The sequence below is a fragment of the Arvicola amphibius genome, chromosome 1 (assembly GCF_903992535.2).
Source record: "Arvicola amphibius chromosome 1, mArvAmp1.2, whole genome shotgun sequence".
In the NCBI taxonomy this organism is placed as follows: Eukaryota; Metazoa; Chordata; class Mammalia; order Rodentia; family Cricetidae; genus Arvicola; species Arvicola amphibius.
The window spans coordinates 183720146-183747849 of record NC_052047.1 but is presented as its reverse complement, the minus strand read 5'-3'; the positions used below and the strand labels follow the sequence as shown (position 1 = coordinate 183747849).

The window sequence follows — 27704 nt, the reverse complement described above, 5'->3', positions numbered from 1 at the left end:
TGCGCAGAGCCCTTCCAAAAGGTTTTCTAGGCTTAGAAGGGGAAGAGAAATGAGCCCGGGGGCCATTGTAGCTATCCCAGGGCCACAGAAATAATTCCCAGCATTGCAGAGGCCCGGTCTCCAGTCTCCTGCTGGTGCCGCAGGTGTGGCAGGTGCGAGGCCTGGACGCTCTTGGCTCTGGATCCTGACTGGTAGAAGATTGCTTGGAGAGTAGGGGGCACATTTCACAGCCGCTGGGAAGCTCAGCGAGATGCCAGACCTACCTTCAGCCTTCCTGCCCCTCCTCCTTCTTTCGAAGTTAGTTGCCCCCGTGACCTTTCGTCACCACCGCTACGATGACCTCGTGCGGACGCTGTACAGGGTGCACAACCAATGCCCGGACATCACGAGGCTCTACAACATCGGGCGCAGCGTGAAGGGGAGGTACCTCTACGTGCTGGAGTTCAGCGACCACCCGGGGATCCATGAGCCCTGTAAGTCTTGAGTAGTTCTGGGGTGCGTTGGGAAACTAACACCTACAAGTTCAGAGATGGTAGTTGCTGGCCCAGTGGAGACCTCCATATGCAATGCATTACCTCTCTCTCCGCCTCAGAAGGCAGGCTATCCTACCTGGCTTTTAGGCTTCCCTGGACCCTGGGAGATGTGACCCCAGTTCAGACTCTGGCTCATTCTTCCTTCCTGGGTTCTGTTTGCTTCAGGGGTAAAGGGTGTCTTCCCTTTACCCTCCCCTCCCTTCCCTCACAATCCTGGTTTTTTTCTCTTATTCCTTCTGTCAGGATTCAACGGCTTGGGAGCATAGCAGAAATGGTTGACCTCCTAGTTCTCCTGAAGTGTCAGGTACATCTCTTCCAGGAACAACAGTGAGCCAACACAGTGTCCTAGAGAGAGTTTGGGGGTTGCGACTGTTGTTTTCTTTTTTTGTTAGTTTGCTTCTGTCATCAAAGCAACTCATGTTTGCTTTGAAAACAGTTCATGACCAGCCAAGCAACATAAGAAAGCCCCATCGCAAAACAACCAACCAACTGAAAAAACTAGAAATTGCATAAGGAAAAAGTAACAAGCTGAAGCACAATCCTAACACTCAAAGATAACTATTATTTATGTAGATTGAAATCGCTCCTTCCAGACGTGATACCCAAGCCTACCTTTCAAATGCATGTGTTTTTACACAGAGCTGGAATCTTACTGTAGCTGTCTCCCTTGGCTCCTCGCCTGTGTCTATGAACGCAGATCTATGGCCTCATTCTTTCCTGTGTAATAAGCAACTGCCTGGTTTCATTAACCACTCTCATATCCATAAACATTGATGACGTCTCTAGTCTCCTGTTGCTTCGTTGGTGACGTTTGAGTTAAGTCACATGGCTATATCAGTTCCTCCTTCAGATGGTCAACAGCAAATCTCTTCATCTCCCTCTCACACCCCAGCCCTGCTCTATTCTTCTTTATAACTTGATTTAAATCATTGCACAAAGCTCCCGATGGGTCTTCCATCCAAAGATGGCCATTCTCTGAACCCGTATACTCCCAACTTGACGAGGAGATGCCAGAGTCATTTCTTTCATTACTAATACAATCTTCTTGTACTTCTGCTTTAAAGGTACAATGAGTACCTTGACATTGACAACTTCAAATTTTTACACCAAGGAAATTCAAGAAGAACAATGTGATTCGCTGGGGTTAGGGTCTTGCCTAACACGCCCCGCTTTTATGCAGATCACATGCATATAGTGAAAGCTTAAGGCGGTTGATGGTCTTGATGAAGTTAGCCTCTTAGGCCACGCCCCTTTCTTGGGACGCCTACACTTCCAGCACTCAGGCTTTCCTTGAGTCTGTTGCAGACAATGCTGGCTCTCACTGATCCCTCTTTTCCCCTGAGTTAGCAGTTCTTTCCTTTGCTCCTTACATTCCTTCATTCTACGAATATTTACCCATCGCCTACTAGATAGAAGAACTTTTGTTGGGGCTGTAGAGTTGACTCGGCAATCTAGAGAGCACCCTGAGTTTGGTTCCAAGCACCCAGCAGCTCACAATCACCTGTTAACTCCAGTTCAAGAGGATCTGATACCCTCTTCTGGACTCTACAGAACACACAGACACACACACACAGATATAATTAAATAGTAAACCAGAAAGAGAGAAAGAGAGAGGGGGAGATCCCTATTTAAAGAAAGAAAGAAAGAAAGAAAGAAAGAAAGAAAGAAAGAAAGAAAGAAAGAAAGAAAAAGAAAAAAAGAGAACTTTCCGGCTTTAGAAATTTCATAGGCTTTAGAAATGCAACAAAGAATAATCCACGCTTTTACCTACTAGGCCTGAATTATAGTGGGCTAAGACCAGTCATAGATGGGGCACTGCATAAACGCTTGCCGTGTCAGATGGGGAAAGTTCTATAGTGAGAGTTTCAACGGGAAAGAGAGGAGGTGTGCTGCGTGGTAATCCAGAGGGAAGCAGAGGAGCTCCCTGGTGCGTCAAAGGCTTCTCTGGCTGAAGTGGTACTGAGCAGAGATCTGAAGGTCTCTGAAGGGGAGGACTGGCAGGCTAAGGAAAGAGAAAATGCAGCCCCAGGACTCAGAGCCCAGTTAACACTGAGATCAGAGCCAGGTGTTGAGAGCGCTGGGCACCAGGAGCTTGTCTGGGACTTACAAGCAGGCGGACCCCTCTTGGCCTTTGAGCAAAGCGAGATGTTGCTGGGGTGTTTTAGGTAGAGGAGTTGTGCGCCCTGACTTAAAGGTGCTCAAAGACGACTTGGTGTGGAGGCTAACTGCCAGAGCTCCAGGACCAGCTGCCTGCTCTGGAGAATGAAGGGTTGCTCGGTTTATTTTGTTTGTTTAACCTTTATTGATTCTTTGTGGATTTCTCATCATGTTCTGATCCCACTTATCTCCCTGTCTGGGTGAATGAAGTTTTGTGGACCTCTATAACACTCGTTTGTTCTGGAGTTATCTGTGTGGCTTCCCCTGAAAGAGCTGGGTAGCTGCGCCGTGATAACATTGTCCACAGAGACAAACGATTCCATGTCAGGCCCCTCCTGGCCCTTTACATAAACGTTCTGTCACATCTTGGATGGGCAGCATAGATGCAGATGGAGCCACACAGGCGCAGGAAGGCTGAGTGGGAGGGTGTGTTACAATGACGCAGGTGTGAAGGTGCGAGAGATGGAGCCAAACTAATCACTGGTGGCGTTTATTGTGGGAAACGGTTGTATTCCGTCTCAATTGAAATTAAAAGCAGAGGGCTTGCTGGTGAGCACCCACTGAACACAGCACAACGCTGGGTGAACCAGACCAGAAACTTCTGTACCCTCGTCTCACATTGCTTCGGGTAACGAAGAGACTAGAGGAGACTAAATAGATTTTCCAAATTTTATTTTACCAAAGACAAAGGCCTGCTCTTTACTATCACAGACATTTCCTTCTAGAGAGAAAGAAGTGTGAGAAAGAGGCTGGAAGTGGCGCTGCACGCCTTTCTTCCCAGCACTCGGAAGCAGAAGCAGAAACAGGAGGATCTCTGTGAGGCTGGCCTGGTCTCCATACCAAGTTCCAGGACAGTCCGGCTACATAGAGAGCCCTGTCTCAAATAGTCAAGAAACAAGAAAGAAAGGAGAAAGGAAGGAAGGGAAGAAGGGAGGAAGGGAGGGAGGGAGAAAATGGAAGGGAAGGGAAGAGAAGGAACGGGAAGGGAAGGAAGGAAGAAGAAAGAAAAAAGAAAGAAGAGAGAGGGAGAGAGGGAAAGAAAGGATGTGAAAGAAAAAAAGACAAAAGATTAATGAAATAGCATTAATGGAATTCTCAATCCCCCCATCTGACACGTTTCCCCTTCAAGAACCTACTTTACAAATTTTCTGTGAAGGTTAGCAGTAATGAACATGAACAGTTAGTACACTCGGGGCTCAATAAATGGTGGTCATTATTATTCCAGGCGTGGATTTCTGTAGTTTTTCCAATTGCAATTTATGAGGAAGGAGTACAGGGGTTGCTGGGAAAGACCTACTGAAAGCCTGAGATTTTCTTTCCCTTTATTTTGGGAGGGAGTAAGGTGCAGTGGGGTGAGACAAAGTCTTGTGAGTCCCCAGGTTAGCCTGGAACTCATTAGATAACCAAAGTTAGCCTTGAACCTGCCTGCCCCTTCAAGAGCTGGGTTGTGTTTCTGTTGCCAGTGGAACCGGAAGTCAAGTACGTGGGGAACATGCACGGGAATGAGGTGCTGGGCCGTGAGCTGCTACTGCAGCTGTCGGAGTTCCTCTGTGAGGAGTTCAGGAACCGGAACCCGCGAATCCTGCGTCTCATCCAGGACACACGCATTCATATCCTGCCTTCCATGAACCCCGACGGCTATGAGGTGGCTGCCGCGCAGGTACGCAGTCCAAGGGAGGTGCATTGAAGAGACTGAAGCCATCTTAGGAAATGGGTCAGTTGACAGTGTGTCCCATGTCCCTTCGTAAATATCAGTAAAAAGAGGCTGGGGGAGGGATAGGGGAGAGAGAGAGGAAGAGAGAAGGGGAAGAGAGAGAAAGGGGAGAGAGAGGGAGAGATGGGGGACAGAGAGAGGGAGGGAGGGAGACAGACAAATTAGTTGGGGCGCAGGGAAAGGCAGAAGCTAAGGGTTAAAATGTTAACATCCCTGAAATGCCTTGTTTGTGGTAACTGTGGGCTCTGCTTGAATTCCAGCCTCCTACCCCGGTCCAGATAACCGTAAAATTCTGCAGATGGGAGAGGGTGTTACCAAATACCCACCTTCCTGTACTTTTAGCAGATAAGCACACACTTTTGCCAGATCTTGGGAAGGGGTAAATTGTAGATGTTTCCTGCTCCCCTCTTTAACCTTTTGAGGCTTTGAACTAAACATGCTAGCCAAATATTCCACCACCAAACTGTATTACCAAACCTTTTTTTAATTTTTATTCCTAGACAGAAACTTGAAAAATTCCCCGGGCTAGACTGGGAACTCATGAAGCAGGTCTCAAGCTTAGGACCCTCCTGACTGAGGAGGTGTCTGGGTCACAGTGGTGTCTCTAGGCCTGGCACCCGTTTCTCCTGCCTTCTGCTAGTGCGGTGCTCAGCATTCTAGTTCTTTGTTCTGGAGTCGTTCTTGCAGCGAGACACACAGAAGCATGCTTCCTGGCTTTGCCCTTCATTTCCTAACATAGATGCCGCGTGCCTTCGTGGCTTCCTTTAAACCCTGCGTTGTGGCCATGGGTCAGAATACCAGGGGAAAGGTTTTTGAATGTGGGTTCCAGAGCTCAGCTCAGTCTCCCTCATGTCACAGAAAAAGCCCAGGCATCTAGCTGCCGTCCACACAGAACATGTGTTCTTTAAAAAGCTGCATTTAAATATCTTATGGAAGGAAGATTAAGTTAAAAGTGTGTTTTAAACCTGCTGGAAGCAGGTTGAGCAGGTACCTACCAGGACCCCGAGGCTGACCCAGCACAAAGCTAACTCGGTTTCACAGTTTCCTGCTGAAATGACTGAACACACAGAAAGAAAACCGATGGGAAGCACTGTCAGGTCTGGGCCTTGTATTCTGGAGGAGGGAGAAAGCTAGAGATGGAGAGGGGAACTCCAGCTTGGCTCCTGTCCTGCATTTGCTTTCTCTGTATACAGCAGGGAAGCTGGAGAAGCGACTCAGTGCTGCCCACATCCTTACAACAGACAAGATGGAAAAGAGAACAGAAATCCCCTGTGGCCCCTTCCCTGCCTGCCTAGTGTGTTCTTAGGCAGAGGGAGGAGATCTTGAACACGGTTCACTCTGAGAGGGGACCTGCTATGTTCTCAGACTCTTCTGTGCAGAGAAAAGTTGTCTACATGGCTGCCCCAGGAGAAGCCTAGCCATTTGCAGGGAAGTGGAATAATGGTTCCCCGGTGATTCACATCCTAATCCCCAAACCTATGAAAACGTTATATAGCTTGGGTAGAGAGAATTAAGGTTGCAGATAAAACTGAGGTTACTAATCATTTGACACAAAATTACTAGATCCCTTAAGGGAGCCCGGCCACTTTGGGCCTTAGTGTGGAAGAGGGAGGGTGAGGGTGGGAAGGAGAGAAACCCTTTAGGTGTTATGTAGCTAGCTCTGAAGATGAAGGAAAGAACCATAAACCTAAAAATGTGAAGGGTTTCTAGAAGCCGTGGAAGTCAGGGAAAGAATCTTGCTGGCACCTCACTGTGATACCCAGTTCAGGCTTCTGAGCTCCAGGTGAAAAGCTACCATTGGTTTGTTTGGTTGGTTTTGTGAGATAGGATTTCTCTGTGTAGCCCTGGCTGCCCTGAAACTTGCTCTGTAGACCAGGCTGGCCCCAAACTCATAAAGATCCACTTGCCTCTGCCTCCCAAGTGCCGGGATTAAAGATGTGCTCCACCACCTTCCGCTTTAGCAATGGCAATCCACTGCACCATTTGCTCTGTTGATGGGAACCTAGAAACCTTCAGCTAAGTGATGTTCCCCTTCCTCTTGTTCTTCTTCCTCTCTCACTCCTCCTATTTCCCCTTCTTTCTCATCCTCTTCCTTTTTTTTTTTTTTTTTGGACTTTGCTGGAGATGAAATCCAGAAGTTTCACACATACTAAGTAAACACTCTGACACCAACCACAACCTGCAGCCCAGAAAGCCCTCCTTTGCCATCCTAATGAGCAGTCATGCACAAAACCAACCAACAAAGCCCAATGCTCGTAATAGTGACAGTCAAGAGTTGCATTGCTAAGAACAAGAAGCAGTGAGAAAAACCCCTGCTCAAAAGTTAGAGAAATGTTTAAACTGGAACAGAAATTATGGAGGTAACTTAAGAGAACTTTTTAAAACATAATGTTTTCAGTGCAGTCTAAGAATAAAACGTGAACAGGATGCCCATGTGAGCAGGATGCCCATGCAAAAAGGGAAGTGCCAAGAATGATAAATATTCTTAAGGAAAATTTGAATGGCATCTCTGACTTGCCAATAGGAAGTGAGGTTCATTCACCTCACTTCCAGGAACAAGTGAGAATTTGAACTTTACCCACTTGGTCTGTAGGACTATAGTGGACACTAGTCCCCATCTCCATGGACACACAAAACAATTCTAATGATCTACACACACACACACACATACACACACACATACACACACACACACAGACCTTTTACCTGAACTCTGAAACAGGATCTCACATAGCTCAGGCTGGCCTTGAACTTGCTATGCAGCAAAACATGACCTTGAATTTCTGAAGCATGTGCCACTGTGGTATTCTGCAGTGCCGGGGATTGAACAGAGGACTTCGTGAATGCCAGGCAAGCACCCAAAACAACTGAGCCCCAGCTGCAGCCCAGCCCTAATGGGAGTTTTAACGCATCTCTGTTATACCAGTCTGTATTGACTGATGTATTTGTCTGGCTCCTCCAATGACTGCGAATCCCTAGGAGGCTGGAGCAATAGCTCACTTAGCTCTTTTCTCAGTGTCTGAGGGCACTGGGTTGACAGTGTGTAAGTGAATAATAGCAGTTGACTAAATGGATGAATGAGTAGGTGGGGGAAAACATAAACAAGAAAGCTAAAATCGGAAGTATGAACAGAAAAATTAAGGGATCCAGAAGTTTAAGACTACTCAAAGGAAAAGAATCCTAGTATTTCACAATTTGGTTTCATTAGCATATGTTAATTGTATGTACATAAGTGTTTCTTGGTGACATTTTCATGCATGTATGTAAAGTTGTCCTTTCTACCTCCTGCGTGTGACCCAGAGTTTAACTAAAGTTGCTTTTGTGAGCATGGATGAAGGGTCAGTTATTGGAGCACGAGCATTTGACTTATGGTCACACCACTGAAGAACTCCCCAGTATCCATTAACTGTCAATAGCTCTTCAGGGAGGGGTGGGGCCTTGGGAGCCCTTTCTCCCTAGCAACTATTGACTGCCTGTAAATCCTCAGAGAGGGGTGGGGTCTAGGGAGTTTTGAAGCCCCCACTCTTGCACAGGTCGTCCACACACAGCTGCTGTGAGTTCATTAATTCAACAGCCATGTCATGCCTGGGAGATGGCATTCCACAACCTTCTGAGGTTCCACCACCGCCTCTTCCACGGTGTTCCTGGAGCCTTGGGAGGGTGACAGATGGCCCATCTAAGGATAAGTCATCAACAAACAGTCACTTATTCTTAGCACTTTGAATGGTTCTAAGTCTCTGTGGTGATGGCTACCCCCTGCAAAAACACACTTCCCTGACCAAAACACGAATCTAGACAATCACAATTGAAAGCCAGTATTATCGATGCCCTTATAAGAGGAACAAAACCAGGCATAGTGCTGCACACCTGTGGTCCCAGCCTTCTGGAAACGGAGGCAGGAGGATCAGGATCAAAAGCTCACGGTTATCCTTGCTGTATAGCTGGTTTAAGAACACATAAGACCTTGTCTCATGACGGAGGGTGGGAGGGAAGGATCGGGGATGGATGTTCTGTTAGGACAAACACCACCACCAAGGCAACTTCCAAAAGAAAGCATGGAAGGGCTTCCAGTTTCAGAGCCTTGGCATCCGTGATGCTAGAGCAAAGGCACGGTGGCAGGGACAGCTGAGAGCTCATTTCTTGATCTCAGAGCAGAAGGCAGAGGGACACTGGGAATGGCAGGGGTATTTTGAAATCTCAAAGCTCACCCCAGTGAAGTACTTTCTCCAGCAAGGCCCCGCCTCCTAAAACTTCCCAAACAGCCACCAACTGAGGACTAAGTATTCAGAGGCCAGAGACTTATGGGGATCATTCTAACCAGCACAGAGGGAAGAGAGAAAAAGAGAAAGGTGCACAGAAACAGACACTGCAAGGAGGCCAGGAAGGCAGGAAACAAGACTCCCTGGCAGACATCTTGCATCTGAAAGCTAAGGACAGAGCCAGCAAAGTGGCTCTGCTGGTAAAAGTCACTTGCTGTGAAAGAGTAGGGACCGGAGTTCAATCCCTGGAGCCGACATAAAGTTTGGAAGGTGAGAACCGACTCCACAAAGTTGTCCTTTGACCTCAGGAGGCACACTGTGCCCTGAATGCCCCCTCAATAATAAATAAAATTTAAAGTCAATGACTGCCTATGACCAACAGTAACTAGAAAGGACAAAACCTTCGGAGAGTATGATTAAGCTGATGCCTTGGTTTTAAACTTAACCCTTCAGGTCTCAGAGAGAATTGATGCCATCAACAGCCTCTGGTTTTGTGGTCATTTGTTACAACAGCCCTAAGAAACTGACATATACTGTGTCACTGTGGGTGGGTCATCAAAATTCAGTGAACCCACACTACTCAAAAATTAAAAAGAGGGAAGTCCCAGTACATGCTACATGGGTGACAGATCATGTGACGAATGACCCCACCTACACGTAACATGTACAGAGAAAGACAAATCCGCAGAAACAGAATATGGCTTTTTAGCACTGGGGTGAAAATAAGAAGCACTGTGACTGGAAATGAGGTTTATTGTTTGAGATACACAAATATTCTGAAGTTATGATTTCAGGATGACTGTGACTGTGGTGGTCTACAGTTGAACCACTCAAGGGGGACGCTGGATATGTGAAGGGCGATAATAGTACATCATTTCATAAACTAAGTTAGTGTGTTGGCTTGAATGAGACATATCCTCGTCCATAGGCTCTCGTATTTGAACCCCTGGTGCTTGGTGGTGCTTTGGGGGTAGGGGCTTGGAACCTTTAAGAGGTCGAGTCTTGCTAAGGGAAGTGTGTTACTGTTGGTGTGCTTTGAGGATTTATTGACTCACTCTTTCCTCTCCTCTCCCATTGCTTCCTGTGTGTGATTAAACGTGATCAGCCAACTTCCTGCTCCTGCTACCATGCCCTGTGTCATGGTAGCATGTCATCCATGCCCTGTGCCGTGGTAACATGTCAGCCATACCCTGTGTCATGGTAGTGTGTCAACTGTGCCCTGTGTCATGGTAGCATGTCATCCATGCCCTGTGTCATGGTAGCATGTCATCCATGCCCTGTGTCATGGTAGTGTGTCAACCATGCCCTGTGTCGTGGTAGCATGTCAGCCATGCCCTGTGTCATGGTAGTGTGTCAACTGTGCCCTGTGTCATGGTAGTGTGTCAACCATGCCCTGCTTTCTGGGCCATTATAAACTTACTTTCTCTCTTCTCCCCACTCTCCCTCCCCATCTCTCTCTCTTTCTGGAACCATAAGCGAAAATAAAACCTTTTTTAAAAATTGATTTTGGTCATAGTAATTTCATCACAGAAATTGAAAAGTAGCTAATGTAGTTAGTATCTTTAAAAATCACATCACACTCTTGAAATACAGGATTCTGTCTTAAATGCTCATCTTTCCTCTCTTCATTTCTGCCAGGGCCCAAGCACATCTGGGTATCTGGTTGGTAGAAACAATGCAAATGGAGTGGACCTGAACCGCAACTTCCCTGATCTCAACACCTATTTCTACTACAATGAGAAGTACGGCGGCCCCAACCACCACTTACCCCTCCCAGACAACTGGAAAAGTCAGGTAGGAGATGGCAGCAGACGCCAGTGAATTGGCACTTGGAGTTGCTTGCAGGATGCTAAGCATTCTTCACATCAACAGAACCATCAAGAATTAAGCATCAGGACTGGAGAGATGGCTCAGAGGTTAAGAGCATTGGCTGCTCTTCCAGAGGTACTGAGTTCAATTCCTAGCACCCACATGGTGGCTCACAGCCATCTGTAATGAGATCTGGTGCCCTCTTCTGGCTGCAGGCATACATGTAGGCAGAACACAGTATACATAATAAAATAAATCTTTAAAAAAAGAATTAAGCATCAACTCCCTCCTTGTTAATTATCTAGAAGAAGAATAGCTGTCAGGCTTCTTTGGATTCTTTGCTCTGGCAGCACAGAGCCCTGCAGGCAGCAAGTCCCCGCTGGCTGTGCAGGTTGGCAGTGGTGGTGGTAAAGGAGGAGAACCATGCACTTGGTGATTTCTCAGAGCTCTTCCCAAGCCTGTTTCAGTTGGTCACCATAGCACTGGACCATGACTGTGAGAAGAAATAGTAGCCAACATTAGCCCTGTTTGGCAGTTACTATGTTTATAGCCCAAATTAAATTCACATAGCTAATAATTGAAGGAATCAATTGTAGTTGGGATTTTTTACTCTTTGCTCTTTGGGGACCTGCCAAATAAATCACATAGAAATGTTTTCTTACTTATAAAAGGCTGGCCTTAGCTTGACTTGTTTCTTGCTAGCTTTTTAAACTTAAATTATCCCACCTAACTTTTGCCTCTGGACTTTTACCTTTCTGCATTTCTGTATATCTTTCTTAACTTCTTACTCCATGGCTGGCTGTGTAACTGGGTTGCTGGCACCTGATGTTCTTCTCTCCTTCTTTTCTTGCTTCCCAATCTTTTCTTCTCAGATTTCTCCTTATTTATTCTCCCTGCCTGCCAGCCCCGCTATTGGCCATTCAGCTCTTTATTAGATCAGGCAGGTGTTTTAGGCAGGTAAAGTAACACAGCTTCACAGAGTTAAACAAATGCAACATAAAAGAATCCAACACACCTTTGCATCATTAAAACAATGTTCTAGAGCATAAATGAATGTAACACATCTTAAAATAATATTCCACAACAGTCAATATTAAAACCTAGGCATGAGTTAGGGAGATGACTCAGTTGGTAAAGTTCCTGTCCTACAAGCATCAGGACCTGAGTTTGAACCTCAGAAGCATGCCAGATAGCTAGGTTTAGGTCCCATGAGACAGCCCAGTGGGCAAAGTTCCTTCTGCCAAGCCTGAAGACCCAAGTTTGATCCCCAGAACCCACATGGTGGAAGAGAGCCAACCCCTATACGTTGTCATCTGACCTCAGCACCAGGCTGCCATGTACATGTGCCTGTGCACACACACGTGTGCACACAAAAAAAGCACAATTTTAAAAATGTAAATGTATGGTGGAGAGTGAACAAGAAAGACACCCAACTTCGACCTCTGTCCTCCCTACACACGCACACACACCCTCATGTACACACCCATCTGCATGTACACACACAGACCTTCTGACTCATATCCCAACAGTCTTTCTGCTGACAGAAAGCTCCAGCATGCTATAGACAAGTCTCTCCTACTGGATATGAATCAGACATTCACAATGTTAGCTATAGAATGAGGTTCGGGGTGTCTAACTCATGGTTTCTCCTCTTTCTTCCTATGTGACCCTTTTAAAGCTCCCCTTGCTTCCCTTGCTCTAAATGGGAGACAGCATTTGGCAAGCCCTAGGTAACGTGTAGGTGTGGACCTCCTGTCCACCTGTGTGGTCCTGCTGCTGGGTGGGAGTAACCACTGCCATTCTCAGAGCATCCCTGCCAGCCCTGACTTTTCTCCTGGATGGAATGGTTCCAACGCTGCATTTGTGAATATCCAAGCTTAGAGACTGGGAAGAGGAATGTTCCCGGGTGGGTAGGGTCAGTATTTTCCCCTTGAAAGTGATGGGGGCTGGAGAGATGGCTCGGTGTTAAAAGTGCCACCATCCTTCCAGAGCTCCCACACCCGACAGCTCACAATCACCTCTAACTCTGGGAATTTCTGATGGCCCGCATCCTATGGCCATACCCTCACACATAAAATAAAATAAAATCTTTTTAGAAAATGACGTGAAAGTCATATTGACATCTTGGATTTCTGGTTATAGCTGTTATTTTGGCTCTGTTAAGTAAGTACAAAAAAAATGACATGGTCCTATTCAGTGTATCTAACCAGAAGAATATCATAGGTAATTTTTTATTTCCTGAGTCAAGGTATCATGTAACCTAGGCTGGGCCTCAACATTTTATGAGGTTAACCTTGAACTTTTATTTCTCCTGCTCTGCCTCCACTGATTATAGTCATAAGCCACGCTCTGAATTTTTTTTTTTTTTTTGGGTTTTTCGAGGACAGGGTTCTCTGTAGCTTTGCAAGCCTATCTGGAACTAGCTCTTGTAGACCAGGCTGGTCTCGAAACTCACAGAGATCCGCCTGCCTCTGCCTCCCGAGTGCTGGGATTAAAGGCGTGGCCACCACCCGCCCGGCTTACACTCTGAATTTTTTTTTTTTTTTTTTTTTTTTTTGGTTTTCGGACAGGTTTCCCTGTAGTTTCTAGAGCCTGTCCTGGAACTAGCTCTTGTAGACCAGGCTGGCCTCGAACTCAGAGATCCGCCTGCCTCTGCCTCCCGAGTGCTGGGATTAAAGGCGTGCGCCACCACCGCCCGGCTACACTCTGAATTTTTAAAAGCTTTATTTGTCTATTTATAATTATGTGGAGGTCTGTGTATCTGTGTGGGGTGTGTACACATTAGCCACAGGTATTCCCAGAGTCCAGAAGAGAGTATCATGTCCCCTGGGGCTGGAGTTACAGGTGGTTGTGATCTGACAAGGGCGCTGGAAACTGAACTTGGGTCCTGTGCTAGCAGCAAGAGCTCTTAACTGCTGAGCTGTCTCTGCAGCCCCGTGTTTTGATTATTAAACTTGTTTCTCGCCGGGCGGTGGTGGCGCACGCCTTTAATCCCAGCACTCGGGAGGCAGAGGCAGGCGGATCTCTGTGAGTTCGAGACCAGCCTGGTCTACAAGAGCTAGCTCCAGGACAGGCTCTAAAGCTGCAGAGAAACCCTGTCTCGAAAAACCAAAAAAAAATAAAAAATAAAAAATAAATAAATAAAATAAATAAATAAACTTGTTTCTCTGTCTGTATAAGACAAGATAATAAGCCTCCCACTCGGTCCTCTGCCTAACTTGGAAGAGAAAAGTAACAGTGGAAGCTCCCCTGTGCTCCTGATAGAAGAGCCATAAGGGAAAGGAATGATGGGAAGCTGACCTTTTGGAATGAGAAGAAAGGGTGCATCAAAGGGCCTGAGCTCTTAGTCCTATAGCCAAATGCCATAAAATAACAATTTCTTCAACATAGGTCATGTGTACAGCAGTGATTCCTGGTCATGTAGCCATGTTAGTTTCTGTAAATTCACTCTGTGACTTTGCACAATAATGAAATTACCAAACATTGCTCAGAAACAACCCATTCCCACATGATGTGTCTATTCTGATTGTTGAAATCCAACTCTCTTCAACCAACCTCTTTGGGGACTGGAAAGACAAGACCTTTAGAACTGACCTTTGGTCTAAGAAGAGCCATTAACTCATTGACACCAAGAGGTCACCAGACAGGCCTGTCTGTGAGGAGGAAAAGCACTGGCGACTGGATTGTTTGTGCTGTGAGTCGGTGGGGTCAAGGTTTTCCTAAAACTGCCAGTCACTAGCAAAGTGGTACTCAGTAGAGCTTCGTGTGTCTAATCTATGAAATGCAGATCTGACCAGGGTGTCGCTAAAATGGTGCAGGAGATGTGTTGGGAGAGGAGGCCAAAGTCATTGCTTCAAGCAAGTGGTTTATATGATTAGAACCGTAAATGTTTTAGAAGCTCAACCCCTGCTTTCACGGGATAAACTGGGAAACCTTTGCTCTCTCATTTCCCCTCTTTCCCCACCCTTCTTCCACCCTCTTCCCCTCCTTTCTCTTTCCTCTCCTCTTCCAAAATTGAGTAAAAAGAACCAAAGAGTTTCTGCACACTTCCTGTTCCTTCACCGACCCCACCTTCAGCATCGTATCCCAGAGTGGTGTGTTAGTTACAGTCTATGCGCCTACATTGACCTGACCCCAACACTCAGGATCTACAATCTCCAGGCCCATTAGTGATTCCCCTTGGTGTTACAGCGTCCGTGGCTGTGGGCGCACATGCTGGAAGTGTGAGTCACTACCTCACTACCCTGGAGGCTCCCTTTGTACCTAGTCCGTGCATTGTAATCCACACAATTCACATTGGGAAGGGGTCCCCTGTGCTTTATTTTGAAATCATCATCACCAAGGTCAAAGTTTCCCAGCCCCAGTTTTCATATCTGGGGGCAAGGGGTGAGACTCACCATCCCTGCCAGCCTCTTCCTGACAGGATTTCTCCAAAGGGCCGTGTGACAACTCAGCCACACCTTGGCTCATGTCTTCGCAGGTGGAACCGGAGACCCGGGCGGTGATCCAGTGGATTCGTTCCCTAAATTTCGTTCTCTCAGCCAATCTGCATGGCGGGGCTGTGGTGGCCAATTACCCATATGACAAGTCACTTGACCATCGTTTCCGAGGTCCCCACCGTACCTCCAGTTCCCCCACACCAGACGACCAGCTCTTCCAGACGGTAAGCAGAACGGCAGCTCATCCCAGCCAGGGACCTGGGGCCTCAGGGGAAGAGACTCAGGTCAGAGACACAGGACCTATAGCGATAAGTCCACAGTTACAGAAAACAGGGTCTGCTTGGGAGGGCTGTCTAGTAAGTTACATTTTATTTCAGGTGACAGGCCATAATGTAGGAATGATTAGATAAAAGGAAAACATTTTACAATTGCCATGATGTGAAGAACAGTTATGCCGGTGGCAAGTGAGAATATGTCTGAAGGCTAATTCCACTGTCCACGAGTTAGTGGAATAAATAGGAATTTTGAGAGAATCTAATTTACGTCTTTATGATAATATGCCCATCTTAATGAAAAATAGATTTAACTAATAATACAAAACAATAGAACAGGGTCTGGAGAGATGGGTCTTTATAGCTAAGAGTTCTTGCTACTCTTGTAGAAGACCCCAGTTCTGTTCCTAGCATCCATGTTTGTTAGCTCAAAACCACTTCCAGGGGAGCTGACACGTCTGGTCTCCAAGGGCAGCTGCACTCACAGGCACATGTACACACAACAGACACAGACACACACACACACACACACACACATACCGTTTTTTAAAGATGAATATAGAGAGTTATATATTCATAATATATTTTGTAAATTCATAATCTTTTGCAATAAAATTTACTAAATCATAAAATATGAATGTATCTATAGATAATATTAGTAATGTTTATAATTTATCAATGAGTTACAGAGAATGACACTAATTTGCTATGCAGTAAATTAATACATTTTTCCTCCAGTAATAACATTTTGTCTACTATTATAAAAAAAATAACGATCAGGCATGGTGATGCACGCCTTTAATCCCAGCACCTAGGAGGCATTTCTAGACCAGCCAGGGAAATATGTCTCAAAAAAAATAAATTAAAAGAAAAAGCATTAAAAAGTAATGGGGATCATAGTCTAAGCATGTGCATCTCTTCCCAACACACATCTTTTAACTGTCATTGAATTCATCTAGGAAATGGTCCACCTGAAGGGACCTCTGTATGATCTGCTGTCACCCCTCCCTTTGCATGTGACAGACTTATCCCCGAGAAAGTGGAAACACTAGAATACAGGGCTCCTCGCAGCGATGACAGCATCTGGAAGCTAAGGCAGGACTGAGTTCAGAGGCAGCCTGGACAACAGAGTGAGACCCTGTTTCAAAAAACTCAACAGAGAGGGAGAGAGGCAATGATGGACTGTAGAATTCCCAACTGCATTCCAGATACATAAATGCTCACTTACATAAATGCATGTACACTCTCATTCACACATACTTGCACATACACACGCACACATGCATGCACACGCACACATGCACACATGTGTACACCCCCACCACCTCATCACCTCCTCTGTCTCTGATCACACTTCTTTGTACTGAAGCATATAACGTACTTTGGTGTCATTGTAGCCTCTTGGCATCCCCCTAGTTAGGCTGAGTCAGAGCCACGGCTGTGTGAGTTGGGATTGCTCGCAGTCATTTTCTGCCTTTTCTCCAGCTGGCCAAGGTCTACTCCTATGCGCATGGCTGGATGCACCAAGGCTGGAACTGCGGTGATTACTTCCCAGACGGCATCACCAATGGGGCGTCCTGGTACTCTCTCAGCAAGGGTAAGTGGAGTTCTCAGAATGGCCATTGTTTTCTCCTCAGTAACTCATAGGGAATACTATAGAATTTTGCACTGGAGGGGGGGCGCGAGGGGTGGGTGGAGAAATGGAGAGCTCCCCAGCTGGCATTTAATAGTCTATGTGTGATCCTAACAGACCGAGGAGGCGATAATGTGTGGTCTTATCCAGCTAGTGTTTTATGCCCTTATCTGCTGGGGCATAGGAGGCAATGAGACCAAATTGCAAAGGGTGTGGTCTCTGGGATTAAAGGGGCTTGGAATTTGTCTTGTTTGTGCACCAGCTGTGTGGCTTCAGGCTAATTGCATGGCCCCTCTGTGCTTTGGTTTTTCCTGTCTCTAATCCCGATAACACACTCACCTCATAATTTTGATACTTTAAGTAAAGCAGTTGAAATACCTGGCTTCCAAATTCTTTGCTTTCAAAAGCAGCACAGAGGTGAGCTTCAGACAACAGCAGGTAAGCCGAGGGGCTTGCCCCCTTGGTGGCTGCTCTCTCTACTGGGGCTATCAGCTACCCACAGCAGGAACTTGCATGGACATTGATCATTCATAACCAAAGAGAGGGAGTGTAATGATTGTTGTGTCTCTTTAAGAGGCAAGCCACGCCCACTCCCTCCCCCATCTGCTGAGGCAGGCTGATCTTCAGCTTCCGGCCTGAGCTCTCTCTTGAAGAGGCCATTTCTGCCTCTCTCCCCACTTCTCCCCCTTCCCCCCCTTTTCTCTCTCTCCCGCCTCTCTCTCTCTCTCTCTCTCTCTCTCTCTCTCTCTCCTCTCTCTCTCTCTCTCTCTCTCTCTCTCTCATCTCTCCTCTCTCTCTCTCTCTCTCCTCCTCTTCTTCCCTTCTCCCTTCCCCTTGAATAAATATCTAACCTCACTCTGCATGGCGTGCCTATCCATGTCTCTGTCTCTTGCCCGCCCACCACGTGTCTCCCTGCCTGGAACCAGCCACCGCTTCAGACTGGCAGCCATCTCTGCCTGGGACTGGCTGCTCTCAGGGCCCGCTGCCTGCTTCCACCTGGCCCGCTACCACCGCTTGGGGAACCACAGCATTTCTGGTGCCTACTGCCGCCAGGGATCCTGCAGCATTTTTAATTTTTCCATAACAGGGAGATCTAGCAGATCTAGCAGGGGGTGCACACAGCCCCATTTCCCCACCCCATCCCCACCTCTATCCTGCACCTGCCTGGGACCAGCTTGTGCTGTGAACCTTGCACCTTAAGGACAGGGAAGAGGCTGGAGCAGAAGCTGGGTGCATAGAGGAGTTGCTCACACCCATCTTTTCCCATACTCTCACATCTGAGCCGCCCAGCCATTTTGATGAGGGCTGAGCTGATATTTGGTCCTAGGGAGAGTGGAAAGGAGAAAAGCCATGGTGTCCCCTGGGTTACTGAGAAATTAAGACTTGTGGCCCCAAACCAACTTGATGAACACATCAGGAAGATTCAGTTAGATTCTTTCTTTAACTTTGTATTGAGAAACCAGCCTCCCCACCCCCAAACTGGAATCGTTAGATATGCTTTTTCAAATCATGCTTGTTTTATTTTTTTCTCTCCTTCCCTTCCTTTCCTGTCCTCTGAGAAAGCATGGCCCATGCCTCCTCAGAAATTCTCTACTTTTAGCAAACTGGCTTGATCTCTAGATTGGCTAGGTTAACTAGGTCAATCACAATGATTGTCTCAGCGTGTGGTATCTGACCCTGCATCAACAGTACCCCTTGGGAAGTTAGACATACAAACATGTGACCTGAGACCAGAGGAACAACTCTGTGTAGGATAAGAGTTAACAGATGTCAGGAGGTAGAAGAGAGGGTGATGAAGATGTAGCAGAGAAATTGTGACTAAAGAGGAAGATGGGGTGGTGTGACGGTGGGCGCTCTGCACAAAGACCCGCTACCGGCTCCTTCCCTAGGAATGCAAGACTTCAATTATCTCCACACCAACTGCTTTGAGATCACACTAGAGCTGAGCTGCAACAAGTTCCCCCGGCAAGAGGAGCTACAGCGGGAGTGGCTGGGTAACCGGGAAGCCTTAATCCAGTTCTTGGAACAGGTAAGATCTCATTTTTTGACTCTTGTGGTTGCAGGAGAGGTACTTCCAATGGTGGCTGGGGTTGCCATGGACGCAGGCCTGGCTCTGGCTCTGACTCAGGGCAACAAGCATTCTACTCAGTGTCCTGGAGCACTGCTGTCTGTTCAAGCTTTACTGTGAGCCAGAGATTCTGAGTAGACAAGCATGTCTCTGTCTGTATGGAACTGCCCTTCTAACGAGCACAGACAATAAACAAAATAAGAGAGTGAGTTCTGTAAAGCATTGAAAAGAGGAATGGTATGAAGAAAGCCGTGTGGTAGTGGGGACTCTTAAACTAAGAGTCCAGGGAGCGGAGTGGCCCAGGCAGGCCAAGTGTCTAGAGCAGGGCAGGGTCCTCCAAAATAGATAGGTGAGAAAAGCCAAGCTGCACATCTGAAAGCATGCCCAGGGCCACCAGTCACAGGGAGAGGCCACACCCAGGGTCACCAACCACAGGGGCTGCCACACCCAGTGTCACCAACCACAGGGGCTGCCACGACCAGGGTCACAAACCACAGGGGCTGCCACGACCAGGGTCACAAACCACAGGGGGTGATCACGCCCAGTGTCACCAACCACAGGGACTGCCACAGCCAGGGTCACCAACCACAGGGGGCAGTCATTCCTAGTGTCACCAACCACAGGGGCTGCACGACCAGGGTCATCAACCACAGGGGCTGCCACGCCCAGCGTCACCAATCACAGGGGGCAGCCACTCACGTGCACTGGAGCAGCTTCTGTCAAAAGCAGGAATGACAGGCATAGGAGGAGGTGGAGAAACTGAACCCCGTGAGCACAGCTGCTGGGAGTGGAAAGTTATGTCACTTCTATGAAAACAATGGGACAGCACTTCCGGAAAAACTAAAAATCAGCTGAAGTTTAGCTCAGTGATAATGTGCTTGCTTAGCATGAGAGAGACCCAGAGTTGGGTCTCCAGAGCCACAAAGGAAACAGCAATTAAAATAAAATTATCATATTATTCAACACTGTTGTATCCCAAAGAAGTGGAATCAAATAGGAAGGAAAGGAGGGAGGGAGGGAGGGAGGGAGGGAGGATGGGTGGGAGGGGGGAGGGAGGGAGGGAGGGAGGGAGGGAAGAAGATTACTCAGCCTTCAAAACAAAGTAAGCTCTGACACATACCTTAGCATGTATGGACTGTGAGGACACTATACTAAGTGAAATAAGCCAGTCACAAACACGTATGTTATGCGACTCCATTTGTTTAGATACAATTCTTAAAATCATAGAGAAAGAATGCAGAATAATGGCTGGGGCTGAGGAGCGGGAGGTAGAGGTGTAAGTGTGCAGCTCTGAGGGGAAGGTATTCTGGCATGGGATACCACCAAGGAATACCACAAGGTCACACCTCACACAAGAGAGTTATTGGGAAATAGCCAAGAGGTAGGTAGCCACCTAACTTTGCTCAGGTGAGAAGCAGCAGGGAACCGAGAGAAAGGCAGAGTTATATAGGGTTTCTTGGGGGTGGAGTTTTCCAGGGTGGGTATTGGTGGGATTTCAAGTCCTGAGCTTGGGGCGAACCTAGGGATTGGTGGGTTTTCAAAACCCCGAAGTGAACAATGGAAAGTTACTATTTAAGAGGAGGAGTTCCAGTGCTGTCAGATGAAGAGAGTTCTGGAAATGAGTCGTTATCCTGGTCACTCATTACAAATGTATTTGATAAACTGGACTGTACAATTTACAGTATGAGGATTTTACCACAATTTAATGTGAGTGTGTGTGTGTGTGTGTGTGTGTGTGTGTGTGTGTGTGTAGGTGCATCCATGCTATGGTGTTTGGTTGGAAATCAGAAGAAAACTTGTAGGAGGGAGTCTGTTCTCTTCTTCTACCATTTGGGTCCTGGGATCAGATTCAGGTTGCCAGGCTTAGCAGCAGCAAACACCTTGAACCACTATGCCATCTCAACAGCCTTTATCACAATGTAAAGGTTTTTGTTTAATATAAGCAAAATCCAAGATTAGACTATTAGGAACTAGAGCAATGGCTCAGCAGTTGAGTGCACTGGCTGCTCTTTCGGAAGAGCTGAGTTTGGCTTTCAGCACCCTCATGGTGGCTCACAATCATTGGGGACTCTATGGTGACTCTAGTCCGAGGGAGTCTGAGACCCTCTTTGGGCACCAGGCACGCACATGGTGCACAGACACACGTGCAGGCAAAAAACCCAAACCCATAAAATTAATAAAAAAAAAATGTAAAAGGCTTAGATTATCAGTGTGGCTGGAATGGAGGCAGATCTGAGGAACGAGGCAGAGTGTACCTGTCGTGAGGTTGGGCTGTTGATGGGGACTGTAGCTTTACAGACCAGCGCGGGACCGCAAAGCCTTCTGAGCTGGGCTTTGAGAAGGAAGGCACATGATGTCTAGCAGACTCTCTCCATCTGCCGGGAAGGGATTATGGGGTGGGGAGGACAGCGAAAGCACCGCTCTGGAGGCTGCTGCCATGGCGTTAGTGAAGACGGACCATGGGGACCCACGAGAAAGGCCAGAGCCTCTCCCACCCACCGCGCAGCTGTTCTAACCCGCTGTTGGCCACTGTCTCCTGCAGGTCCACCAGGGCATCAAGGGCATGGTGCTTGATGAGAACTCTAACAACCTCACAGGGGCTGTCATTTCTGTCACTGGGGTCAATCATGATGTCACTTCAGGTAGGTAGGTACGGAAGGATGGCTCCTTCAGTAGAGACCAGCCATCAAGGACACCGGGTGAGGCCCTGAAGGAAGGGAGGATGCTGCATATGGGAACAAAACAGAGCGCTACATCAAGCAGCCAAAGTTAAGGAAATTCTCTCGCTTTTGTCTGGAGCGAGCAGGCTCTGAGAGTGGCAAGCATCGGTGGAAACAGAGCTCCTAGTCAGAGTTCAGGGATCACTGTGGAGAGAGTCTTATTGGGAGTATTTCTGGGCTTGATGATATTAATTATAATGACAGTGTGGAACAGGCTGAGAAGGACGACGGCACTCATGTTTAGTCTGCCCTCTGGCTCAGGCGTTTTCCACATGTCCGTTCATGAAAAGCTGGCAGATTCCTCCTTCAGTCTTGATCCACATGTCCGTTCATGAAAAGCTGGCAGAGTCCTCCTACAGTCTTGATCTGGGGCGAGGTCATCAGTGGAGGATAATCTATCTTAGACTGACTTGGACTGACCTAGAGCCTGCTGGAAGGATACTGTCTTGATTTCTTTTGCTGGTGCTATGATAAAGTACTCTGAAAAAAATAAGCACCTTAGGGGAGAAAAGGGCTTATTCTGGCTCACACTTCCAGGGTCTAGTCCATTCCAGTTGGGGGTCAAGGTGGCAGGCAGGAGCTTGAAGCCTCTGGCCAACTCACATCCATAATCAGGAAACGAATTGATGAATGTGTCCACGTGGCGACCCAGCTCTTTGTCTCTCGCACAGCCCAGGATTTCAGCCAGGGAATGATGCCTTTCACAGTGGGTGAGCGGTCTCACCTCAGTTAACACAGTCAAGATAATTCCTTACGGGCATCCCCAGAAGCTCATCCTAGGTGATTCTAGATTCTGTCAAGGGACAGTGAATGCCAGCAGGTATAGAATCATCTCATGGAAGAATAGTATTGCAAAGTCCCCAGCTGAGTCCAACCGCCCACGACTCAGGAGTTTCTATTTCATGGATGTTGGTGGCTACGCACTTCTCAAAACAACCTCCTTAACTACCGAGCAGGCATCTCATAGCTCGTGCTGCCTGTCCAGGCTGGATGAAATCTTCCTGTCCTCGAAGGTGGTCTCAGAGCCTCTTCAGTGGCAGACTTCTTCAAGGAAAAGGCAATGTTCTAAAAGAATTCTGTCACCTCAATCTGTCCGGGAATCGGGAATCTTCCAGCCCAGCAGCTGCATACAGATCAGACCTCAGCACCTTTCCCAGGGGCTCAGGCTTCTGGTTTTCACCCATTTAAGCGAGGGTGGGAAGGTCTGTAACAACGTCAGAGCCACTAAGAACAGCTACCTCAGAGAGGCCCCATTTTCAGCATCCATTATGGGAAACAGAAGTCACTCCTCTCGCTACTTAGCAAAGCACCTGGTGTTAGTTACAGGTGGAGACAGCCTCTTTGAAGAAGTGTCTAGAATGGAGCTTTTGTAACACAATTGCTAATCACCTTTAGTGTGAGCCCCCAGTTAAGATAATGAGTGTTTCTGGATATACCCTAAACTGTCCAATGTGTGTATAATAACACACTGCATTCATTGCTAAAGTTTTCAAAATAAATTACAGGGCTAGGGTGCAGCTTGGTAAAGTACTTGTCTAGCATGCAAGACACTCTGGATTCAATCCCAGCACTGAATGAGCTAGGCATGGGGGCACATACCTATAATCCTAGCATTCGGGAGCACCCGAGGGCATTCTTGGCTGCGTCGTGAAGTTAAGACCAGGCTAGGATGCATGAGATCCAGCACCACACAAATTAGGCAGCGTAATGCATACCTGCAATCCCAAACTGGGGAGGTTGAGGCAGAAAGGTCATATATTGGAGGCCATCCTTGGGCAATATAGCTAGTTTGGGACTTATATATAAGACCCTGTCTTTTAAAAAAATACATTAAAAACAATATTCTCTGGCCAGCATGGTGGTACTTCCTGTAATGCCAACACTCAGAAGGCTGAGGAAGGAAGATCATGAATTTGAGGCCAGACTGCACACTAACTTTGATGCTAGTTAGTGTGCCACATGAAACCCTGCTGTCTCACCACAGAGAGGAGGTGGGAGGCGGGAGAGAAAAGTAAGATGCTCAAGCCAGACCGCTAGAGATCGTTTAGTCTCTCACAGGTGTAACATGCTTGGGCGCTGGTTGTCTCACCTGCCCCCCCCCCCAGGATTGTTGTTAGTACAGATTGTGCGCCGCTCAGCTTTTCCAGGGCCTCGGTTCAGCTTCGGGAGAACCCACAGCTCTACAGGGCAGTCGGCTTCTCTCCTGACAACTCTTCACCACAGTCGTTTCTGCTTCTCTCTGGTGAAATCCGCCTCCATGTAACTTTAGGCGTGGGGTACAATTTCTTTGGACAGAAGTTGTTTCTTCACAATGGCTTTTCAAATGTCAGAGGGCTCAAAGTTTTCTTATCAGGCAGAATATTAACAGACATTTCCACCTTCTCTCTTTCCGGGAGACTTTTAGTGGGCATGTGTCTGTATGAGACCCAAAGATCCAGAATGGACTGTAGTTTGAGGCAGAACACATGAACCTTCCCGGCAGTAACTCAGGCCGAGGAACTTCTGAATGATTTAACTGTTTACAGGTTTCATCATGCTGCAAGAAAAAGAAAACAAAAACAAAAAAAAAAAAACAAAAAACAGGCTCATGGTCAGGTCAGACCCCAGATTGCTTTCACAGCCAGGTTCTTTCTGAAGTAGGTTTGAAGTCAGCTGGTTGAGTTTCCTCCTTCTGACATTTAGGTGAGCATGGAGATTACTTCCGTCTGCTTCTTCCGGGGACGTATACTGTCACCGCCAAGGCACCAGGGTACGACCCCCAAACAGTGATTGTGACAGTGGGGCCTGCGGAACCAACACTGGTGAGTCTGGCTGGGCCGTATGTAACCTGATCTGTAAATGTCATGCAGTATCTTAAACAGCCCCGTTGTTGGTTCCCCCTGACTTTCCTGATTTGTCTCTTTGGCACAGCCTGTCTCTCTTATCCTGCTTCTTCCTCTGTATATTAGTGCTAACATTTCCTTCTCAAGGATTGCAAAGACAAAGCACAGTTCCATAGAGGTGCACAAGGCTGGTCAGTAAGCATGGGGCACTGCGGATGCCCCAGGCAACCCTGATTGCATCTTTCAATGCCATTAACAAGGTCTACCACTAGGTGGCGCTCTGCAAGCCATCTGTGCCCTGTGATCTCAGGCTCACTTTCCGGTTGCTGCCACCAAGGACCAGCCACCTCCAGTTCTCAACTCTGTACAGCTCTCCTTTATAGGTAGGACGAGAAGCAAAGAACCATTGACTCAGAACCTAGAACTTTTCCCTGTTGATCATATTACACCAGAACCTCAGAACGTAAGGGGCCATGAATGTCGGCCCTCCACGCCCTCAGGTGGCTCATATATTTGAATACAGTACACAGTGCCTTTGGGGTAGTTTCTGGGCATCAGATACTATATAAGATCTTTCAGGAATTATCCATTTTAACCTTCACAACTACATGTAAGTAACTGTACAGTATCACACAGTGGGTGGATGGAGGGGGTGGGAGTCACCTCCTAATGAGTCTCAGGAACTCACTCTATGCTCCCTGCCTATGCGCAGAACCCTATCAGCCAACAGAACAAAGAGAGCTTCAGGTCTAAAAATTCCTCCAAAACTTACAGATCATTGCCCCCCCAAAACACCTCCTACATATTCACATATTCTCTCTCTCTCTCTCTCTCTCTCTCTCTCTCTCTCTCTCTCTCTCTCTCTCTCTCTCTTTCTCTCTCTCTCTCTCTCTCTCTTTGTGTGTGTGTGTGATGTATATCATATGTATGAGTATGTTTTGGGAGGAGAGAGCGTGGACATGCCATGGCACTTGCATGGCAGTCCAAGGATGATTTTGAGTGTCAGTCCTTGCCTGCCACCTTCTCCAAGGCAGTGTGTCTTTGATGTTCGCTGCACAGTATGTGTGCTCCAGGCTAGCTAGCCTGGGATGCTCCACCTCTGCCTCCAGCCTTGCTGCAGGGTCACTGGAATTAGTCTTGCTTTAAGTGGCTTGTGGGGATTCAAACTCGGGCCTTCGCTTTTGTATGGCATGTGATTTATACTGACAGCCAGGGGAAGAGAAGACAGCCCTCCATTACACAGAACCCGATTTCCCAGCCAGCAATCCCCCTTCTTCCCCATTGCACCCTAAAATTAAATGCCAGCAGCAGCCACACAAATAAACAGTGCACTGCAGGCAAGCCTGTTCACTGCCAGTTGTAAACAGCTCCAAGGCCTCTTGAGTTACGCTTATTTTGAAGTAGTTCACCACCCCCCCATATCCTTTAAATAAACTAGTGTACCCATTCATTGTGTCAAGTATAACCCAGGGGCACAGTCTGTCATTTGGATGGAATATTCAGCGGCAGTAGCCACTGCCAGTCTGTTGATTGATTGCACTAGCGGCTGCTTCGCTTCTATTTGAATTTGAGAGCAGTTAGCCACTTTCCCCAGGGAAGAAAAAAAAAACATGTTTATTAAAGGTTTTTCATCTCACAATTAAGAGGATTAAAATCTCTCCCAGGGCCCAGAATTCTCTGCTGTCGCCACCTCCCTGCAGATGGTGGAGCCTTTCTCCTCTTGTGGCCTGTCTCCTCTCTTCTCTTCCTTTCCCCGGTTTATGTATTTACTAAATGGAAAGTAGGAACCGGTCTCACACAGTTGTTGCCGACTCCCCTCCCCTTTACAGAACTAGCAGAAAACCTGGCTATGGATTTTTATGGAAGAGGCAGGGAACTCAGGGCGTGTTTTTAACTCCCTGCTATTTCAGTAGTTCAAACTATTACAGGAAGGGATTGCCAGGGAAGCCCCAGGGGAGTGCAGTTAGGACTTGGTGCCATGCCGTCCTCTTCTGCTGCCTGGACTGGCTCTATAGCCACACCCAGTGCCCACACCATGCCCAGTGCCCACACCACGCCCAGTGTCCCCACAGCATCTTTCCATCTGTGTTTCATGGCTAGAGAACAGTTGTACACAGCCCTTAGGTCACACCGATGCCCATACAGTCTTGGGCTTAAGAATTCAGGAGGATGTGGTAATGCACACCTTTAATCCCAGCACTCGGGAGATGGTGGATTTCTGTGAGTTCTAGGTCAGCCTGGTCTACAAAGCAAGTTCTGAGTATCTGGGACTACATAGTGAGACCCTATTTTAGAAAGAAAAAAAAAAGATCTAGCCAGGAAATCTCTGTCATCTCTGTTATCCCTAGTGCCAAGCAGTGCCCCAGAAGGTTGAGACAGTCATCGACGTGTATGGGCATGGTACCCGTGACTCACACAGCCACTAGGAGGGAATAGAGATTAAGATTGCTTCCATCATCACTCTTGCCCTAAGCAGGGTATAAGCAAAAGTGTGATTGGAGGTGTAGATAGGATTTTTTGCTACTATTTAGTCTATCCAGCCACACACTTCATGCCATCGGTGATTGGCTCTGCACCACTCTTTGGGAAACACTTGCCAAGTCTGTTGTGCCTACTACCATTAGAACCTGGTGTGATGGGGGAAGAGTCCGAACGGGCGCTTAGCTTCTGCTTTGCCCTTGCAGGTCAACTTCCAACTCAATCGAAGCACATCTCAGGTGCACCCTGTGCCGAAAGCTCCCGGTCGAGGACAGGGAAGCAGGCCAAAGCAGTCCCGGATACCCAAAAAGAAAGACACAGCAACAAAGAGGCATCGAGGCCCTGCCTGAAGCCCAGCAGCCAGGGCCACACACAGCAAGGCCAGGTCCCTGCTCTCAGATCCGGTGGCCACACTTCTCCCTTATTATCTGGGACATATTCAGACACAGGCACATACAGAACAGTTCCAAGTGTGTCTGTCTGTCCCGGAGCAAGCCTTCCCTAGGCCAGCCAGCATTAAAGAAGTTGGAACCTTCCGGAAACTGGTGCCCCACTCTGCATGCCTCCAGCAGGGTTCTGGAGACCTTCTTCCTAGGAGTTTGGTTTGGGTCCCATGCCAGTGAGCAGTGCATTCTGAGACAGCTTCCAGCTGGTTGTCCATCTGTCTCCAGGGTCCAGCACGGAGCTGGTGACAGGGTGGTGCAGCATGACGCTGTCATAATGACTGCGGTGCTGAGGGGAGCCAGAAGTGCCTGGGACCAATAACCAGTGGTTCTCTAATAAAGGAGGAATTTGACCTA

The 27704-nt window shown here is 47.5% G+C and overlaps 1 protein-coding gene across 1 annotated transcript; it reads left to right on the top strand.

The window, feature by feature from the left end:
• Window positions 1-27704, top strand: Cpn1 (carboxypeptidase N subunit 1). Its single transcript, XM_038321796.2, has 9 exons — window positions 1-473; window positions 4154-4350; window positions 10302-10457; window positions 14953-15135; window positions 16669-16780; window positions 18706-18845; window positions 21427-21526; window positions 24287-24405; window positions 27111-27704. The coding sequence occupies exons 1-9, from the start codon at window positions 251-253 to the stop codon at window positions 27252-27254; spliced, it is 1374 nt and encodes a 457-aa protein (XP_038177724.1). The 5' UTR covers window positions 1-250; the 3' UTR covers window positions 27255-27704.

What these genes read in the sequence shown, in the direction of transcription:
- Cpn1 (XM_038321796.2), top strand. Translation starts at nt 251, where the DNA reads ATGCCAGACCTACCTTCAGCCTTCCTGCCCCTCCTCCTTCTTTCGAAG. An exon ending in ATGAGGTGGCTGCCGCGCAG is followed by an intron (nt 4,351 to 10,301) that starts GTACGCAGTCCA and finishes CATTTCTGCCAG; the next exon opens with GGCCCAAGCACATCTGGGTA. An exon ending in CAATCATGATGTCACTTCAG is followed by an intron (nt 21,527 to 24,286) that starts GTAGGTAGGTAC and finishes TCTGACATTTAG; the next exon opens with GTGAGCATGGAGATTACTTC.